General features: G+C 33.8%; 1 protein-coding gene across 5 annotated transcripts in view; it reads right to left on the reverse strand.

The window, feature by feature from the left end:
- Positions 1–7,078: 7,078 nt before the first annotated feature.
- LOC143752347 (protein Hook homolog 3-like) overlaps positions 7,079–22,500 on the reverse strand; it is a 78,696-nt gene continuing 63,274 nt past the window's right edge. For 3 of the 5 annotated variants that reach the window (XM_077245496.1, XM_077245497.1, XM_077245494.1), the window contains 2 exons: positions 8,892–9,028; positions 7,079–7,965 (listed from right to left, as the gene is read on the reverse strand). In XM_077245496.1, coding sequence (XP_077101611.1) covers positions 7,950–7,965; positions 8,892–9,028 — 153 coding nt within the window. In that variant the 3' untranslated portion in view covers positions 7,079–7,949. Of the gene's footprint in view, positions 7,966–8,748; positions 9,029–22,500 lie in introns of those variants that run through there. The other 2 variants (XM_077245495.1, XM_077245498.1) reach the window with 2 other exon arrangements.

Consider the following 22,500-nt stretch of genomic DNA (forward strand, 5'->3'; position numbering starts at 1 on the left):
ACTGTATATAAATAAGTGATATACTGTATATAAATAAGTGATATACTGTATATAAATAAGTGATATAATGTATATAAATAAGTGATATACTGTATATAAATAAGTGATATAATGTATATAAATAAGTGATATACTGTATATAAATAAGTGATATACTGTATATAAATAAGTGATATACTGTATATAAATAAGTGATATACTGTATATAAATAAGTGATATACTGTATATAAATAAGTGATATACTGTATATAAATAAGTGATATACTGTATATAAATAAGTGATATACTGTATATAAATAAGTGATATACTGTATATAAATAAGTGATATACTGTATATAAATAAGTGATGTACTGTATATAAATAAGTGATATACTGTATATAAATAAGTGATATACTGTATATAAATAAGTGATATACTGTATATAAATAAGTGATATACTGTATATAAATAAGTGATATACTGTATATAAATAAGTGATATACTGTATATAAATAAGTGATGTACTGTATATAAATAAGTGATATACTGTATATAAATAAGTGATATACTGTATATAAATAAGTGATATACTGTATATAAATAAGTGATATACTGTATATAAATAAGTGATATACTGTATATAAATAAGTGATATACTGTATATAAATAAGTGATATACTGTATATAAATAAGTGATATACTGTATATAAATAAGTGATGTACTGTATATAAATAAGTGATATACTGTATATAAATAAGTGATGTACTGTATATAAATAAGTGATGTACTGTATATAAATAAGTGATATACTGTATATAAATAAGTGATGTACTGTATATAAATAAGTGATGTACTGTATATAAATAAGTGATGTACTGTATATAAATAAGTGATGTACTGTATATAAATAAGTGATGTACTGTATATAAATAAGTGATATACTGTATATAAATAAGTGATATACTGTATATAAATAAGTGATATACTGTATATAAATAAGTGATATACTGTATATAAATAAGTGATATACTGTATATAAATAAGTGATATACTGTATATAAATAAGTGATATACTGTATATAAATAAGTGATGTACTGTATATAAATAAGTGATGTACTGTATATAAATAAGTGATATACTGTATATAAATAAGTGATGTACTGTATATAAATAAGTGATATACTGTATATAAATAAGTGATGTACTGTATATAAATAAGTGATGTACTGTATATAAATAAGTGATATACTGTATATAAATAAGTGATATACTGTATATAAATAAGTGATATACTGTATATAAATAAGTGATATACTGTATATAAATAAGTGATATACTGTATATAAATAAGTGATGTACTGTATATAAATAAGTGATATACTGTATATAAATAAGTGATATACTGTATATAAATAAGTGATGTACTGTATATAAATAAGTGATGTACTGTATATAAATAAGTGATGTACTGTATATAAATAAGTGATATACTGTATATAAATAAGTGATATAATGTATATAAATAAGTGATATACTGTATATAAATAAGTGATGTACTGTATATAAATAAGTGATGTACTGTATATAAATAAGTGATATACTGTATATAAATAAGTGATGTACTGTATATAAATAAGTGATGTACTGTATATAAATAAGTGATATACTGTATATAAATAAGTGATATACTGTATATAAATAAGTGATATACTGTATATAAATAAGTGATATACTGTATATAAATAAGTGATGTACTGTATATAAATAAGTGATATACTGTATATAAATAAGTGATGTACTGTATATAAATAAGTGATATACTGTATATAAATAAGTGATGTACTGTATATAAATAAGTGATGTACTGTATATAAATAAGTGATATACTGTATATAAATAAGTGATATACTGTATATAAATAAGTGATATACTGTATATAAATAAGTGATATACTGTATATAAATAAGTGATATACTGTATATAAATAAGTGATATACTGTATATAAATAAGTGATATACTGTATATAAATAAGTGATGTACTGTATATAAATAAGTGATATACTGTATATAAATAAGTGATGTACTGTATATAAATAAGTGATGTACTGTATATAAATAAGTGATGTACTGTATATAAATAAGTGATATACTGTATATAAATAAGTGATATAATGTATACAAATAAGTGATATACTGTATATAAATAAGTGATGTACTGTATATAAATAAGTGATGTACTGTATATAAATAAGTGATGTACTGTATATAAATAAGTGATGTACTGTATATAAATAAGTGATGTACTGTATATAAATAAGTGATGTACTGTATATAAATAAGTGATGTACTGTATATAAATAAGTGATATAATGTATATAAATAAGTGATATACTGTATATAAATAAGTGATATACTGTATATAAATAAGTGATATACTGTATATAAATAAGTGATGTACTGTATATAAATAAGTGATGTACTGTATATAAATAAGTGATATACTGTATATAAATAAGTGATGTACTGTATATAAATAAGTGATATACTGTATATAAATAAGTGATATACTGTATATAAATAAGTTATATAATGTATATAATTAAGGGATATACTGTATATAAATAAAGCTGCTGTATCGGCATCGATGGTTCCTAGAAAAGCCTGTAACATCCATTGATCTATAAAGCATCACTTGGAAACCTTCAGTGGTTTATGATAGAAATGTTCCAGCAATGGTCATATATTAATTAAAGTCAATCAAAACTGGACTGATAATAAGCACAAACATGCGAGTCTTCTTCCACCAGAAACACAGAAGCTCCGGAACGTGTTCTGGTTCTGTTAGGTCATCATTCATGACTAGATTACTGTAATGCATTACTAGCTGTTGTTCTTCATCCTCAATAAACAAGCTACAATTACTACAAAATTAATTCTTGCTAGGTCAAAAGAAATATGATCTGATCATAAACACCAATTTTATCATTGAGCGTTTCCACATTTGGCTCCTAAACTCTGTTCGAGTCTCCCAGTTTAAATCTAGATTACAGACGCATCTCCAGCATTCACAAAATTAATCTTATTACCGTATACTAATTAATATCAGATCATCTGCTTATGAACCCTGAAGACTCTTCCAGATACAGAAGATGATTCAGACACAGATACACCAGTGTGTGCAGGACACATTACACACAAAAACTCTTCATACAGTGGATTATCAGGAAAAATACAGGAGCAAAAATGATTCCGACACTTTGAGCCGATCATGTTTTGCTGAAGTGTTTTTTCTTTAATAACTAATGCAGCTTTTTACACCACAGACTGAAAAACATGAAGCATTGCTTGGTAACTGGTTGAGCTAAACTGGTGTTATCTAATTGTGTAGTTAAATTTAACAGCTGACAGATATTCAACATAATTCATGTGTGAGAGTCTAACAGAAGGACGGACGAAACCAGTCAAATATCAACTGATTCTTGTCATATTTTATTACCATTTTAATAAACTGATATTGTGAGAAATGTTGAAGGTGTCTGAATAAATTAGTTTGATTGTACATTCAATCGACTGGTAAATCCAGCAATCAAAGAACCACTGCTGAAAAGACTAAACAACTAATATCCCAAAATGCCCAAACAAACACTTGCATTAAAATTGCAGAAACACAGAGCGCGTGTCATAACCCATAGAGGATAAAAATACTCCACATTAATAAAACAATGGAAATGAGCAATCATTTTACAACCCAGACACAGCCCAGCAGAAACAACCAATGAACTCTCACTCACCGGTTCTGGGAGAATCCTCGAGGAAACCCGGAAGTCTGAGGCTGTTGCTGAGAGCAGGTACACTGATTCACACTGATTCACACTGATTTACACACTTTATAAATGACCTGGAGTCAGCACACACCGGCTGAGATACAGAACATCCCACTGCATCTCCAGCAACACAACCAACTGAACAAGTTCATCATGCAGTTCCTGCTGTTCAGTGTTAATGTGTTCTTCACATGTTCTTCACATGACGGATGCGGGATTCTTCCCTTGAGAAACACTGTTTATGACCATCTTGAGCACATCTACAGTAATCTGGCCTCTGTATATGATATGATCGGGAGTACTGGATTCTTCTGCTCTTGTTTCTGTTTATATTAGGTTTATATTAGTGTTTAACCATCATCCTCAACTTCAGGATCAGTCAGAAAGCACTGGTTTTACTCTCTGAAGGAGGTTTTCTGGAAGTTCTGCAGGATCTTGTCCAGGTTTCCACACTCACATGTAAATAACTTTCAAATCAGCAGCAAAATCGGACAATAAGTGTTCCATGTTTCTAACCGCAATCTGATAAAATTCCTGTTCACACCAGACGCGACATAATCAATCACAGACAGCAGCCAATCAGAAGCGACATAATCCCAGACAGCAGCCAATCAGAAGAGCGTGTGGGCGGAGCCTTTCTGCAAGCGCATATAGCAACCAAATGGATGTTCATACAGTAATAAATATCGAACCATTTTAACGTTAATAAATAATACACACTGGGTGACTGAAACAAACTTTGTCAGGAAACACTTGTTTGTTCACAGTTTGAATGGCAGTTTCCTTTCATTTATTTTGTGGATTATCCACAGTCACTTTCAATAAGGCTATGGTATTCAAATTAACATTCAATGATTTTAACATTAAATAAAGTATAAATAATCAGTACCGGAGATTATTGTCAGAGTGTTGTTCCAGACTGTGATGACACGTTTAATGGTCATCAAGCATCGTGGATCATGCACTTTACAGTAAGGTTCATTAGGTGATGTATTTAACATGAACTAACAATGAGCAAAACATTTGTTACAGTATTTATTAATCTTTGTTAATGTTAGTTAATAAAAATTCAGCTGTTCATTGTGTGTTCATGTTAGTTCACAGTGCATTAACTAATGTTGACAAATATAACTTTTGATTTTAATAATGCATTAGTAAATGTTGAAATTCATATTTACTAAGATTAATAAATTCAGCAGAAGTATTGTTCATTCTCAGTTCATGTGAACTAAGGTAGTAAACTAATGTTAACTAATAAACATTATTGTAAAGTGTACCAAAGCTTTTTATACTCTCTCTTTATTGAATATGCTGTGAATGGCTCACAAAATGTATGTTCTCTAAAGCCCACAAATAACCAAAATGATCTACAACAGAAAACAATATTTGTATCCTGACTAGAGCTAATGTACGACTTTAATAAAGTCAGCTATTTAGCATGAGTGTTAGAACAGTGCTAATGCTAATGCGATGAGGAGTTTATTCTCCCACAGAATACAGAGCCGGTGTGTGTGGACCTGCACCTCTCACCTGTGTTTCTGATTAACGTGTAAGCGGGACCAAACCGAGGCCGAGGTCGTCAATAAGAGCTTTGTGTTGTCGTCGGCTACAGGCCATTTGAAATTAAAATCAAGCGTTTCATAAATGCACACATTGTGAGGCCAGTTTCCCTGAGGCTCGACGATCAGAATAATTACTCGGCCACGCTTTGAATGACGGCACTAATTTGTTTGGAGTGTTTCTGACCTGACATCAGTGGAGTGTGGGATTAGAGCTAGGAGAGTGAAACGCTGTGGGCCGAACACACACACACACACACACACACACCCGTCTGGGAAACGTGTTCTTGCTGCATTAGAACAAACTCAAATGAGCTGGGAGTTTCCAGGTCGTAAATCTGTTCTGATGCACTTTTCTGATTCTGACTTTCTTCGTTGTAACAAACGTTCGGTCGGCGCTCACGGTAGATGGGTCAAAGGTCAAGCCACTTTCAGATGCCCCCCCTCACCTGTCACAGGGGTCAAAGGTCATGATTCATTAGAGCTTTACATGTTACAGAAGAGATGAAGAACATGACGAGCAGTGAAGCTGCAGAAACATGATCAGAACTGATTGATAGTTTTAGTTGACGATAATAACCCTGCGCCGATCGGTTGTTTGGAGAGTTTCTGACCTGACATCAGTGGAGTGTGTGGAGTGTGTGATAAGAGCGAGGAGAGAGAATCGCCTGTGGGCCGAACACACACACACACACACACACACACACACACACACACACACACACACACACACACACACACACACTTCATTGAACCTCATAGGAGCGGAACAGCCAGCAGATTGAGGGGATCCAGTGATGAACATAGACAATCAGTATTTTTCTCTATTCACATTTAATTGTATTGATCTTTGTAGGATCTCAAGAACTTTCACATGCTGAATGTCTGATATTTATGGAAGCTTGTTTCCACCACAGAATGAAAAATATTTGCGACTATTTATCTCACTATTACGGGTTTACATCAGGCAATTCTGACTTTATTTGATCGGAATTGCATGTTTATATCTCGTAATTCTGACTTTATAACACAAAATTGTGAGTTATAAAGTCAGAATTGCACGATTTGAAGTCGCAATTGCGAGATAAATGTTGCAATTACCTTTTTTATTTTTTATTCTGTGGCGGAAACACGCTTCCATAGACTTCGGATCTTCCATTGATAAACATAAACCTATAGCTTTCAAGTTTCCAAGTAGTTTTCGATGTTCAACAATACGAGCAAATAAGAGGAAGAAGGATGATATGAAACGCTAGTAACTGAACGAGAGCAGGAGTGTTGCTAATGTAGGAACACTGATGGATCTTGTTGTTAAAAAGTGAATGTTTATCATGATGAAACGAGTTTCTGGAAGTTTCCAGGTCTGAGCTCAAGTTTTCTGATTCTGACTTCGTTGTAACAAACGTTCGGTCGGCGCTCACGGCAGATATGTCAAAGGTCAAGCCACTTTCAGATGCCCCCCCTCACCTGTCACAGGGGTCAAAGGTCATGATTCATTAGAGCTTTACATGTTACAGAAGAGATGAGGAACATGACGAGCAGTGAAGCTGCAGAAACATGATCAGAACTGATTGATAGTTTTAGTTAATAACCCTGCGCCGATCTGACGCACATTTCAACTAAAACAGAAATGAAAGTGTAATGAACATCACTGCGTCAGGAGAAGAACAGTAGATCCACAAACTAAATAAAACATAGAACAGCCGTGATTTTGAAACATGAATGTTTTATACAAGCTTTATTCACAACTTGAATAACAACTGTACAGTTTTGCAGCGTTGGAAGCACAAGTTCATCGATGGAGACATTATGAAACGCATCTGTTCTGCTGAACGTTCCTCCAGCGTCGCACACATGCAGTATGTACAGATTCTATACAAGCAATATAAAACTTGGCAAGTGGAACGAATGTTTGCTACTTCAGATGAAACTCAAGCTCTCGACCGCGAGTTCATCGATGTTTCCTGCGTTTGAGGCGTTTCTCTGCTCATGGACGGCTGTGAGAGACGTTTGACCTCTGAACTCAGTCCACAGTGATCAGAAAGCCTCAAACATTCAATCAATCGCCTGATAAACGACACTAAAGCAGATATTGATCGCAGGCGTGATTATGCAGTAACAGCCGATGAAGAAGTGTCAGAATATTTACTGCTGTAGTTTGTAACTGTCAGAATCATCATCAAAAGCACTTACTGATTCAGCATAAAATAAATAGAAGTAAGAGAAGCGAGTGCAACACTATCAGTAACAGATACGGTTCATGTCCGTCATTCACACACGTCAATCATCATGATCAAGAGGCTCGTTTGTTCATACGGATCATAAACTACAGAAAATACTGAAACAATGATCAACTACACAGACGTGAGGAACACCAGGGTTTGATGATGGAGTTTCACCCGTCTTTTAACAGGAAGAAAAGCTCACGCTCTTCTGCCTGATGATTGACACGCGCCGGTCCCGCCCACTTCTGACCAGAGCATTCTGGGATATCAGACAGATGCTGATGGGTTAGTGTGCAGCGACAGTCAATAATGCAAGCCCCGCCCCCTGATGTCATGAAGCCCCGCCCCCTGCCGCTCATGCTTTAACATCACTGTGAAAGAAAGAGATTGACAGGTGTCAGTCACAGATTCAGTCGAGCGTCACTAGAGTCGCGGTTCTCGTTCAACAACATGCTTTTATTTTGTCCGTATTGTGAGGAAAACCTGCAATGATCCTGTTTTTCCTCAGTGTTTCTGTCTCATTTTCCAGCACTAATATCTAAACTTTCTTACATCAAGACACATTTACTGGAGAAGAACATAACTGAAGTTATTAAAACGTAAGGTATTGTAATTAAGTGAGTTTATGATTAAAACAAGAACAAATATCTATCGAAGCTTGTATTCGCCACAGACTAAAACATTTTAAAAGATAATTGCGAATTTGTGTAAACATACTTAAATCAAGACACATTTACTGGAGAAGAACATGACTGAGGATATTATTGACTGAAGAGTGTGTGTTTGAGGAAGATCGTGTTTAGCAGGAGTGAAGGACAAACGCGCGACTCGTGTGACAGTGATTGACAGAAGTTGTGTGTGTTTTAAGGCATCAGGAATTAATCAACTGAACAAAAAACAGGAAGAACAAAATCATGAAGCGCCTTTAAACAATCGTCACGCGATACAAACATTTAGCTCTTTCAATGCATAGATATCAATAGAAGATAAAGATGACAGGTTATAAAGACTCGACGTAACTTTAGAAACGCACCCAGCAGCGCAAATAAAAACACTCAAACGTTTTCTGTGCGTCAGTAACAACAACCCTTAAAATACTGCAAAGCCTCCTTTAAAATACGGTGTCCGACAGGAAATGACACGTTGGTTCCGGAGTGTGTTGATTAATTAATGCTGATGTAATTAAGGAGCGTCCAGAGACCCGGGTTCATCAGATGGGCTGATGGAGGAAGAGGGCATTATGGGATGGAGGCGGGTCCTGATTGGCTGAGCTGGGGTTGCCGTGGCGATGCTCTACCTGGCTGCCGTGGGGTGGACGTGACCCGGATAGGCTCGTCTGGTGCTGGTGGCCTGTCTCTGCCGGGCCAGGAACGACTGACCTGAGCCGGTGCCGGCCAACCGGTCCTCAGCCGCCTTCTTCTGCAGCGCCATTCCCTGAGACACACACACACACACACACACATTACTCACATCTGAAACACACATTACTCACATCTGAAACACACACACATTACTCTCATCTGAAACACACAGACATTACTCTTATATCTGATGAAGATATGTTGATGAAGATAACACATCTGTTATTTTCCTGTTTATCATTTGCCACGTTTACATGGAACCAAATAATGGGTTAGTAATGGGACTGACGGCTCAACCGCACTGAAAGCTTCATCTAAACGCCTTAATCGATGCGATTGAGCTCGATCAGAATGAGATTTAGATCGGATTATTCCTTTTCTAATCCGATCGAGAGAACATGTGAACACTTGATCAGATTGAAAACCGAAACTGAAAGACTGCGCATGTGTAATGATGTAGAAATAGTGTAATGTAGAAATAGCGTAATGATGTAGAAATAGCGTAATGATGTAGAAATAGCGTAATGTAGGGCTGCAACAACTAATCGATAAAATCGATTATAATCGATTATGAAAATCGTTGTCAACGAATGTCATTATCGATTAGTTGGTCTGCTTACGTCACGGGGAGCGTTTACTGGTACGCACACACACGCAAGGTCTCTCTCCCTCAGGCGCTCTGCCGAGCGCGCGCGCTACACGGTTTGGAGCAGTCTCTTATGTCTCGCATGCGCGCTCTTGCTTGCGCGCTCTAGATTTCGGGAGTTTGAACTAATTCGCGGGCATCAGGGAGCCGCAATCAATATGCGGGAGACTCCCGGGACTTCCGGGATCTTGGGATGTCTGTATTTTGTCTCGAGCATCAGGTTGCGCAATCAGTTCGCTCGCAACGTAAGTGATGGATTAAAATAGCGCTACCGCAGAAATAGGTTAAATTAAAACGGTCTTTACAAAGCGAAGCATTAAATATAAAGGCAGTTAATAACAGCAGCAGTAAAATATTGTTTTTTAGTCACTGTACTCAGTGGTTTTCAGCGAATGCTTGTGCACTAATGCATAATTTCTCCTGTCCTTTACTCAAGCCTGTTAGCTTGCTGGGTAACGTTACCTCCATTCCGTTCTCTTTTTATAGCATTTGTCTACTAAGTTTTAATTGTTTTTCAAACGCGATCTACTGCGGCTCTACGTTCACACAATTGTTTTCAGTCTTTCTATATTTATTTAATCAATTTATCCTTATATTATATTATTTTATATATTATATATATAATATATATTATATTCTTTATCCTTATATTCCTTATATATAATTAATTTTAAATAAAAATTAAATGAATTATATATTTTAGATGTTTTTAGTTTGTTTTTAGTTCAGATATTCACATCTGAACAACATGTCTGTGTAAATTTGTTTTAACAAAAATTGTGTTAAAACATAATATGTTGGATATCATTTTTTTAACAATAATCATGTTTGTCAACTTGCCATCAGCAATTATCATTAAAAACAATGCAAATATTGATATTAGTAAAACTCAATGTGTGGCTTTTGCACTTTTTAAAGTACACTTTTACACATAAATACCCTGATTTAGGGTTTTATTTAGTTATAATAAAAAAAAAAATCTAATTTAATTTCTATCCGATTAATCGATTAATCGAAAAAATAATCATCCGATTAATCGATTATCAAAATAATCGTTAGTTGCAGCCCTAGCGTAATGACGTAGAAATAGTGTAATGTAGAAATAGCGTAATGATGTAGAAATAGCGTAATGATGTAGAAATGGCATAATGATGTAGAAATAGCGTAATGATGTAGAAATGGCATAATGATGTAGAAATAGCGTAATGATGTAGAAATAGCGTAATGATGTAGAAATGGCATAATGATGTAGAAATAGTGTAATGATGTAGAAATAGTGTAATGGCGTAGAAATAGCGTAATGGCGTAAAATAGCGTAATGATGTAGAAATAGTGTAATGTAGAAATAGCGTAATGACGTAGAAATAGTGTAATGTAGAAATAGTGTAATGATGTAGTAATGATGTAGAAATAGTGTAATGATGTAGAAATAGTGTAATGACGTAGAAATAGCGTAATGTAGAAATAGCGTAATGGCGTAAAATAGCGTAATGATGTAGAAATAGTGTAATGTAGAAATAGCGTAATGACGTAGAAATAGTGTAATGTAGAAATAGTGTAATGATGTAGTAATGATGTAGAAATAGTGTAATGATGTAGAAATAGTGTAATGACGTAGAAATAGCGTAATGTAGAAATAGCGTAATGGCGTAAAATAGCGTAATGATGTAGAAATAGTGTAATGTAGAAATAGCGTAATGACGTAGAAATAGTGTAATGTAGAAATAGCGTAATGATGTAGAAATAGCGTAATGATGTAGAAATAGCGTAATGATGTAGAAATAGTGTAATGTAGAAATAGCGTAATGATGTAGAAATAGCGTAATGATGTAGAAATAGCGTAATGATGTAGAAATAGTGTAATGTAGAAATAGCGTAATGATGTAGAAATAGCGTAATGATGTAGAAATAGCGTAATGATGTAGAAATAGTGTAATGTAGAAATAGCGTAATGATGTAGAAATAGCGTAATGATGTAGAAATAGCGTAATGACGTAGAAATAGTGTAATGTAGAAATAGCGTAATGATGTAGAAATAGCGTAATGATGTAGAAATAGTGTAATGTAGAAATAGCGTAATGATGTAGAAATAGCGTAATGACGTAGAAATAGCGTAATGACGTAGAAATAGCGTAATGATGTAGAAATAGCGTAATGATGTAGAAATAGCGTAATGATGTAGAAATAGCGTAATGATGTAGAAATAGTGTAATGTAGAAATAGCGTAATGATGTAGAAATAGCGTAATGACGTAGAAATAGCGTAATGATGTAGAAATAGCGTAATGACGTAGAAATAGCGTAATGATGTAGAAATAGCGTAATGATGTAGAAATAGCGTAATGATGTAGAAATAGCGTAATGACGTAGAAATAGCGTAATGACGTAGAAATAGCGTAATGATGTAGAAATAGCGTAATGATGTAGAAATAGTGTAATGTAGAAATAGCGTAATGATGTAGAAATAGCGTAATGACGTAGAAATAGCGTAATGACGTAGAAATAGCGTAATGATGTAGAAATAGAGTAATGATGTAGAAATAGCATAATGACGTAGAAATAGCGCAATGACGTAGAAATAGCGTGATGGCGTAGAAATAGTGTAATGAAGTAGAAATAGCGTAATGGCGCAGAAATAGCGTAATGACGTAGAAATAGCGTAATGGCGTAGAAATAGCGCAATGGCGTAGAAATAGTGTAATGATGTAGAAATAGCATAATGACGTAGAAATAGCGTAATGGCGTAGAAATAGCGTAATGACGTAGAAATAGAGTAATGATGTAGAAATAGCATAATGACGTAGAAATAGCGTAATGGCGTAGAAATAGCGTGATGATGTAGAAATAGTGTAATGACGTAGAAATAGCACAATGACGTAGAAATAGCGTAATGGCGTAGAAATAGTGTAATGATGTAGAAATAGCATAATGGCGTAGAAATAGCGTAATGGCGTAGAAATAGCGTAATGACGTAGAAACAGCGTAATGACGTAGAAATAGCGTAATGACGTAGAAATAGCGCAATGACGTAGAAATAGCGTAATGGCGTAGAAATAGCGTAATGGCGTAGAAATAGTGTAATGTGGTAGAAATAGCGTAATGGCGTAGAAATAGCGTAATGGCGTAGAAATAGCGTAATGATGTAGAAATAGAGTAATGATGTAGAAATAGAGTAATGATGTAGAAATAGCGTAATGACGTAGAAATAGCGTAATGGCGTAGAAATAGTGTAATGATGTAGAAATAGAGTAATGATGTAGAAATAGCATAATGATGTAGAAATTGCGTAATGGCGTAGAAATAGTGTAATGATGTAGAAATAGCGTAATGGCGTAGAAATAGTGTAATGATGTAGAAATAGCGTAATGGCGTAGCAATAGTGTAATGACGTAGAAATAGCATAATGATGTAGAAATAGCGTAATGATGTAGAAATAGCGTAATGATGTAGAAATAGTGTAATGTAGAAATAGCGTAATGATGTAGAAATAGCGTAATGATGTAGAAATAGCGTAATGATGTAGAAATAGTGTAATGTAGAAATAGCGTAATGATGTAGAAATAGCGTAATGATGTAGAAATAGCGTAATGATGTAGAAATAGTGTAATGTAGAAATAGCGTAATGATGTAGAAATAGCGTAATGATGTAGAAATAGCGTAATGACGTAGAAATAGTGTAATGTAGAAATAGCGTAATGATGTAGAAATAGCGTAATGATGTAGAAATAGCGTAATGATGTAGAAATAGTGTAATGTAGAAATAGCGTAATGATGTAGAAATAGCGTAATGACGTAGAAATAGCGCAATGACGTAGAAATAGCGTAATGATGTAGAAATAGCGTAATGATGTAGAAATAGCGTAATGATGTAGAAATAGTGTAATGTAGAAATAGCGTAATGATGTAGAAATAGCGTAATGACGTAGAAATAGCGTAATGTAGAAATAGCGTAATGACGTAGAAATAGCGTAATGATGTAGAAATAGCGTAATGATGTAGAAATAGCGTAATGACGTAGAAATAGCGTAATGATGTAGAAATAGCGTAATGATGTAGAAATAGTGTAATGTAGAAATAGCGTAATGATGTAGAAATAGCGTAATGACGTAGAAATAGCGTAATGACGTAGAAATAGCGTAATGATGTAGAAATAGAGTAATGATGTAGAAATAGCATAATGACGTAGAAATAGCGCAATGACGTAGAAATAGCGTGATGGCGTAGAAATAGTGTAATGACGTAGAAATAGTGTAATGACGTAGAAATAGCGTAATGGCGCAGAAATAGCGTAATGACGTAGAAATAGCGTAATGGCGTAGAAATAGCGTAATGGCGTAGAAATAGTGTAATGATGTAGAAATAGCATAATGACGTAGAAATAGCGTAATGGCGTAGAAATAGCGTAATGATGTAGAAATAGAGTAATGATGTAGAAATAGCATAATGACGTAGAAATAGCGTAATGGCGTAGAAATAGCGTGATGATGTAGAAATAGTGTAATGACGTAGAAATAGCACAATGACGTAGAAATAGCGTAATGGCGTAAAAATAGTGTAATGATGTAGAAATAGCATAATGGCGTAGAAATAGCGTAATGGCGTAGAAATAGCGTAATGACGTAGAAACAGCGTAATGACGTAGAAATAGCGTAATGACGTAGAAATAGCGCAATGACGTAGAAATAGCGTAATGGCGTAGAAATAGCGTAATGGCGTAGAAATAGTGTAATGTGGTAGAAATAGCGTAATGGCGTAGAAATAGCGTAATGGCGTAGAAATAGCGTAATGATGTAGAAATAGAGTAATGATGTAGAAATAGAGTAATGATGTAGAAATAGCATAATGACGTAGAAATAGCGTAATGGCGTAGAAATAGTGTAATGATGTAGAAATAGCATAATGATGTAGAAATTGCGTAATGGCGTAGAAATAGTGTAATGATGTAGAAATAGCGTAATGGCGTAGAAATAGTGTAATGATGTAGAAATAGCATAATGACGTAGAAATAGCGTAATGGCGTAGAAATAGTGTAATGATGTAGAAATAGAGTAATGATGTAGAAATAGCATAATGACGTAGAAATAGCGTAATGGCGTAGAAATAGCGTTATGACGTAGAAATAGGGTAATAGCGTAGAAATAGCATAATGACGTAGAAATAGCGTAATGGCGTAGAAATAGTGTAATGATGTAGAAATAGAGTAATGACGTAGAAATAGCGTAATGACGTAGAAATAGCGTAATGACGTAGAAATAGCGTAATGACGTAGAAATAGCGTAATGATGTAGAAATAGTGTAATGATGTAGAAATAGCGTAATGGCGTAGAAATAGGGTAATGATGTAGAAATAGAGTAATGACGTAGAAATAGCATAATGACGTAGAAATAGCGTAATGGCGTAGAAATAGTGTAATGATGTAGAAATAGCATAATGACGTAGAAATAGCATAATGACGTAGAAATAGCGTAATGATGTAGAAATAGCATAATGACGTAGAAATAGCATAATGGCGTAGAAATAGTGTAATGATGTAGAAATAGCGTAATGGCGTAGAAATAGAGTAATGATGTAGAAATAGCATAATGACGTAGAAATAGCGTAATGGCGTAGAAATAGTGTAATGATGTAGAAATAGAGTAATGATGTAGAAATAGCATAATGATGTAGAAATAGCGTAATGGCGTAGAAATAGCGTTATGACGTAGAAATAGTGTAATGATGTAGAAATAGAGTAATGATGTAGAAATAACATAATGACGTAGAAATAGAGTAATGATGTAGAAATAGTGTAATGATGTAGAAATAGAGTAATGATGTAGAAATAGCATAATGACGTAGAAATAGCGTAATGGCGTAGAAATAGCGTAATGACGGGGAAATAGCGCAATGATGTAGAAATAGTGTAATGTAGAAATAGTGTAATGACGTAGAAATAGTGTAATGATGTAGAAATAGCGTAATGATGTAGAAATAGCGTAATGGCGTAGAAATAGCGTAATGGCGCAGAAATAGCGTAATGGCGTAGAAATAGTGTAATGGCGTAGAAATAGCGTAATGGCGTAAAAATAGCGCAATGATGTAGAAATAGTGTAATGATGTAGAAATAGTGTAATGATGTAGAAATAGCGTAATGATGTAGAAATAGAGTAATGATGTAGAAATAGCATAATGATGTAGAAATAGCGTAATGGCGTAGAAATAGTGTAATGGCGTAGAAATAGCGTAATGGCGTAAAAATAGCGCAATGATGTAGAAATAGTGTAATGATGTAGAAATAGAGTAATGATGTAGAAATAACATAATGACGTAGAAATAGAGTAATGATGTAGAAATAGCATAATGATGTAGAAATAGCGTAATGATGTAGAAATAGCATAATGACGTAGAAATAGCGTAATGACGTAGAAATAGAGTAATGATGTAGAAATAGCATAATGATGTAGAAATAGCGTAATGGCGTAGAAATAGTGTAATGGCGTAGAAATAGCGTAATGGCGTAAAAATAGCGCAATGATGTAGAAATAGTGTAATGATGTAGAAATAGAGTAATGATGTAGAAATAACATAATGACGTAGAAATAGAGTAATGATGTAGAAATAGTGTAATGATGTAGAAATAGAGTAATGATGTAGAAATAGCATAATGACGTAGAAATAGCGTAATGGCGTAGAAATAGCGTAATGACGGGGAAATAGCGCAATGATGTAGAAATAGTGTAATGTAGAAATAGTGTAATGACGTAGAAATAGTGTAATGATGTAGAAATAGCGTAATGATGTAGAAATAGCGTAATGGCGTAGAAATAGCGTAATGGCGCAGAAATAGCGTAATGGCGTAGAAATAGTGTAATGGCGTAGAAATAGCGTAATGGCGTAAAAATAGCGCAATGATGTAGAAATAGTGTAATGATGTAGAAATAGTGTAATGATGTAGAAATAGCGTAATGATGTAGAAATAGAGTAATGATGTAGAAATAGCATAATGATGTAGAAATAGCGTAATGGCGTAGAAATAGTGTAATGGCGTAGAAATAGCGTAATGGCGTAAAAATAGCGCAATGATGTAGAAATAGTGTAATGATGTAGAAATAGAGTAATGATGTAGAAATAACATAATGACGTAGAAATAGAGTAATGATGTAGAAATAGTGTAATGATGTAGAAATAGCGTAATGATGTAGAAATAGAGTAATGATGTAGAAATAGCATAATGATGTAGAAATAGCGTAATGGCGTAGAAATAGTGTAATGGCGTAGAAATAGCGTAATGGCGTAAAAATAGCGCAATGATGTAGAAATAGTGTAATGATGTAGAAATAGAGTAATGATGTAGAAATAACATAATGACGTAGAAATAGAGTAATGATGTAGAAATAGTGTAATGATGTAGAAATAGAGTAATGATGTAGAAATAGCATAATGACGTAGAAATAGCGTAATGGCGTAGAAATAGCGCAATGACGTAGAAATAGTGTAATGATGTAGAAATAGCGTAATGACGTAGAAATAGCATAATGATGTAGAAATAGTGCAATGGGGTAGAAATAGCGCAATGACGTAGAAATAGCGTAATGACGTAGAAATAGCGTAATGACGTAGAAATAGCGTAACGACGTAGAAATTGCGTAATGATGTAGAAATAGTGTAATGACGTAGAAATAGCGTAATGTAGAAATAGTGTAATGACGTAGAAATAGCATAATGGCGTAGAAATAGTGTAATGATGTAGAAATAGCGTAATGGCGTAGAAATAGAGTAATGATGTAGAAATAGCATAATGACGTAGAAATAGCGTAATGGCGTAGAAATAGTGTAATGGCGTAGAAATAGCGTAATGGCGTAAAAATAGCGCAATGATGTAGAAATAGTGTAATGATGTAGAAATAGAGTAATGATGTAGAAATAACATAATGACGTAGAAATTGCGTAATGATGTAGAAATAGTGTAATGACGTAGAAATAGCGTAATGTAGAAATAGTGTAATGACGTAGAAATAGCATAATGGCGTAGAAATAGTGTAATGATGTAGAAATAGCGTAATGGCGTAGAAATAGAGTAATGATGTAGAAATAGCATAATGATGTAGAAATAGCGTAATGGCGTAGAAATAGTGTAATGGCGTAGAAATAGCGTAATGGCGTAAAAATAGCGCAATGATGTAGAAATAGTGTAATGATGTAGAAATAGAGTAATGATGTAGAAATAACATAATGACGTAGAAATAGAGTAATGATGTAGAAATAGTGTAATGATGTAGAAATAGAGTAATGATGTAGAAATAGCATAATGACGTAGAAATAGCGTAATGGCGTAGAAATAGCGCAATGACGTAGAAATAGTGTAATGATGTAGAAATAGCGTAATGACGTAGAAATAGCATAATGATGTAGAAATAGTGCAATGGGGTAGAAATAGCGCAATGACGTAGAAATAGCGTAATGACGTAGAAATAGCGTAATGACGTAGAAATAGCGTAACGACGTAGAAATTGCGTAATGATGTAGAAATAGTGTAATGACGTAGAAATAGCGTAATGTAGAAATAGCATAATGACGTAGAAATAGCATAATGGCGTAGAAATAGTGTAATGATGTAGAAATAGCGTAATGGCGTAGAAATAGAGTAATGATGTAGAAATAGCATAATGACGTAGAAATAGCGTAATGGCGTAGAAATAGTGTAATGATGTAGAAATAGAGTAATGATGTAGAAATAGCATAATGATGTAGAAATAGCGTAATGGCGTAGAAATAGCGTTATGACGTAGAAATAGTGTAATGATGTAGAAATAGAGTAATGATGTAGAAATAACATAATGACGTAGAAATAGAGTAATGATGTAGAAATAGTGTAATGATGTAGAAATAGAGTAATGATGTAGAAATAGCATAATGACGTAGAAATAGCGTAATGGCGTAGAAATAGCGTAATGACGGGGAAATAGCGCAATGATGTAGAAATAGTGTAATGTAGAAATAGTGTAATGACGTAGAAATAGTGTAATGATGTAGAAATAGCGTAATGATGTAGAAATAGCGTAATGGCGTAGAAATAGCGTAATGGCGCAGAAATAGCGTAATGGCGTAGAAATAGTGTAATGGCGTAGAAATAGCGTAATGGCGTAAAAATAGCGCAATGATGTAGAAATAGTGTAATGATGTAGAAATAGTGTAATGATGTAGAAATAGCGTAATGATGTAGAAATAGAGTAATGATGTAGAAATAGCATAATGATGTAGAAATAGCGTAATGGCGTAGAAATAGTGTAATGGCGTAGAAATAGCGTAATGGCGTAAAAATAGCGCAATGATGTAGAAATAGTGTAATGATGTAGAAATAGAGTAATGATGTAGAAATAACATAATGACGTAGAAATAGAGTAATGATGTAGAAATAGCATAATGATGTAGAAATAGCGTAATGATGTAGAAATAGCATAATGACGTAGAAATAGCGTAATGACGTAGAAATAGAGTAATGATGTAGAAATAGCATAATGATGTAGAAATAGCGTAATGGCGTAGAAATAGTGTAATGGCGTAGAAATAGCGTAATGGCGTAAAAATAGCGCAATGATGTAGAAATAGTGTAATGATGTAGAAATAGAGTAATGATGTAGAAATAACATAATGACGTAGAAATAGAGTAATGATGTAGAAATAGTGTAATGATGTAGAAATAGAGTAATGATGTAGAAATAGCATAATGACGTAGAAATAGCGTAATGGCGTAGAAATAGCGTAATGACGGGGAAATAGCGCAATGATGTAGAAATAGTGTAATGTAGAAATAGTGTAATGACGTAGAAATAGTGTAATGATGTAGAAATAGCGTAATGATGTAGAAATAGCGTAATGGCGTAGAAATAGCGTAATGGCGCAGAAATAGCGTAATGGCGTAGAAATAGTGTAATGGCGTAGAAATAGCGTAATGGCGTAAAAATAGCGCAATGATGTAGAAATAGTGTAATGATGTAGAAATAGTGTAATGATGTAGAAATAGCGTAATGATGTAGAAATAGAGTAATGATGTAGAAATAGCATAATGATGTAGAAATAGCGTAATGGCGTAGAAATAGTGTAATGGCGTAGAAATAGCGTAATGGCGTAAAAATAGCGCAATGATGTAGAAATAGTGTAATGATGTAGAAATAGAGTAATGATGTAGAAATAACATAATGACGTAGAAATAGAGTAATGATGTAGAAATAGTGTAATGATGTAGAAATAGCGTAATGATGTAGAAATAGAGTAATGATGTAGAAATAGCATAATGATGTAGAAATAGCGTAATGGCGTAGAAATAGTGTAATGGCGTAGAAATAGCGTAATGGCGTAAAAATAGCGCAATGATGTAGAAATAGTGTAATGATGTAGAAATAGAGTAATGATGTAGAAATAACATAATGACGTAGAAATAGAGTAATGATGTAGAAATAGTGTAATGATGTAGAAATAGAGTAATGATGTAGAAATAGCATAATGACGTAGAAATAGCGTAATGGCGTAGAAATAGCGCAATGACGTAGAAATAGTGTAATGATGTAGAAATAGCGTAATGACGTAGAAATAGCATAATGATGTAGAAATAGTGCAATGGGGTAGAAATAGCGCAATGACGTAGAAATAGCGTAATGACGTAGAAATAGCGTAATGACGTAGAAATAGCGTAACGACGTAGAAATTGCGTAATGATGTAGAAATAGTGTAATGACGTAGAAATAGCGTAATGTAGAAATAGTGTAATGACGTAGAAATAGCGTAATGGCGTAAAAATAGTGTAATGTAGAAATAGCGTAATGGCGTAGAAATAGTGTGATGTAGAAATAGTGTAATGATGTAGAAATAGCGTAATGACGTAGAAATAGAGTAATGATGTAGAAATAGCGTAATGGCGTAGAAATAGAGTAATGGCGTAGAAATAGTGTAATGTAGAAATAGAGTAATGGCGTAGAAATAGTGTAATGTAGAAATAGAGTAATGATGTAGAAATAGCGTAATGGCGTAGAAATAGTGTGATGTAGAAATAGAGTAATGGCGTAGAAATAGTGTGATGTAGAAATAGAGTAATGGCGTAGAAATAGTGTGATGTAGAAATAGAGTAATGGCGTAGAAATAGTGTGATGTAGAAATAGTGTAATGATGTAGAAATAGCGTAATGGCGTAGAAATAGTGTGATGTAGAAATAGCGTAATGGCGTAGAAATAGCGTAATGGCGTAAAAATAGTGTAATGTAGAAATAGCGTAATGGCGTAGAAATAGTGTGATGTAGAAATAGTGTAATGATGTAGAAATAGCGTAATGACGTAGAAATAGAGTAATGATGTAGAAATAGCGTAATGACGTAGAAATAGAGTAATGGCGTAGAAATAGTGTAATGTAGAAATAGAGTAATGGCGTAGAAATAGTGTAATGTAGAAATAGAGTAATGGCGTAAAAATAGTGTAATGTAGAAATAGCGTAATGTAGAAATAGCGTAATGATGTAGATATAGCGTAATGACGTAGAAATAGAGTAATGGCGTAGAAGTAGTGTAATGTAGAAATAGCGTAATGTAGAAATAGTGTAATGTAGAAATAGTGTAATGTAGAAATAGAGTAATGGCGTAAAAATAGTGTAATGTAGAAATAGCGTAATGGCGTAGAAGTAGTGTAATGTAGAAATAGCGTAATGTAGAAATAGTGTAATGTAGAAATAGTGTAATGTAGAAATAGAGTAATGACGTAGAAATAGCGTAATGTAGAAATAGAGTAATGGCGTAGAAATAGTGTAATGTAGAAATAGAGTAATGGCGTAGAAATAGTGTAATGTAGAAATAGAGTAATGGCGTAGAAATAGTGTAATGATGTAGAAATAGCGTAATGTAGAAATAGCGTAATGATGTAGATATAGCGTAATGACGTAGAAATAGAGTAATGGCGTAGAAGTAGTGTAATGTAGAAATAGCGTAATGTAGAAATAGTGTAATGTAGAAATAGTGTAATGTAGAAATAGAGTAATGGCGTAAAAATAGTGTAATGTAGAAATAGCGTAATGGCGTAGAAATAGTGTAATGATGTAGAAATAGTGTAATGTAGAAATAGCGTAATGATGTAGATATAGCGTAATGACGTAGAAATAGAGTAATGGCGTAGAAGTAGTGTATTGTAGAAATAGCGTAATGGCGTAGAAATAGTGTAATGATGTAGAAATAGTGTAATGTAGAAATAGCGTAATGATGTAGATATAGCGTAATGACGTAGAAATAGAGTAATGGCGTAGAAGTAGTGTAATGTAGAAATAGCGTAATGGCGTAGAAATAGTGTAATGTAGAAATAGCGTAATGATGTAGAAATAGCGTAATGATGTAGAAATAGCGTAATGATGTAGAAATAGCGTAATGACATAGAAATAGCGTAATGATGTAGAAATAGCGTAATGATGTAGAAATAGCGTAATGACGTAGAAATAGCGTAATGACGTAGAAATAGTGTAATGTAGAAATAGCGTAATGATGTAGAAATAGCGTAATGACGTAGAAATAGCGTAATGATGTAGAAATAGAGTAATGATGTAGAAATAGCGTAATGATGTAGAAATAGCGTAATGATGTAGAAATAGCGTAATGATGTAGAAATAGCGTAATGACGTAGAAATAGTGTAATGTAGAAATACCCTAATGGCGTAATGACGCGCTGAACGAGCGGTTCTCCTGATGAATAAAGTGTGGTATAAACGAGTGTCTCGTCCTCCTATAATCCTGCTTTCTCTGTGTGTGTGAAGTGGAGCAGGACGACGCCACCAGTGCTCACTTCATACTCTCACACACACGACTGGTTTTGGCCATTTTTACTGTGATCAATATAAGCGATGGCACAACGGCTCATACGCTCATTATCTCCTAATTATGACCGGAAATG

This window comes from Siphateles boraxobius, unplaced genomic scaffold (genome assembly GCF_051911475.1).
Source record: "Siphateles boraxobius isolate OS27281-9 unplaced genomic scaffold, OSU_SipBor_1 264, whole genome shotgun sequence".
In the NCBI taxonomy this organism is placed as follows: domain Eukaryota; kingdom Metazoa; phylum Chordata; class Actinopteri; order Cypriniformes; family Leuciscidae; genus Siphateles; species Siphateles boraxobius.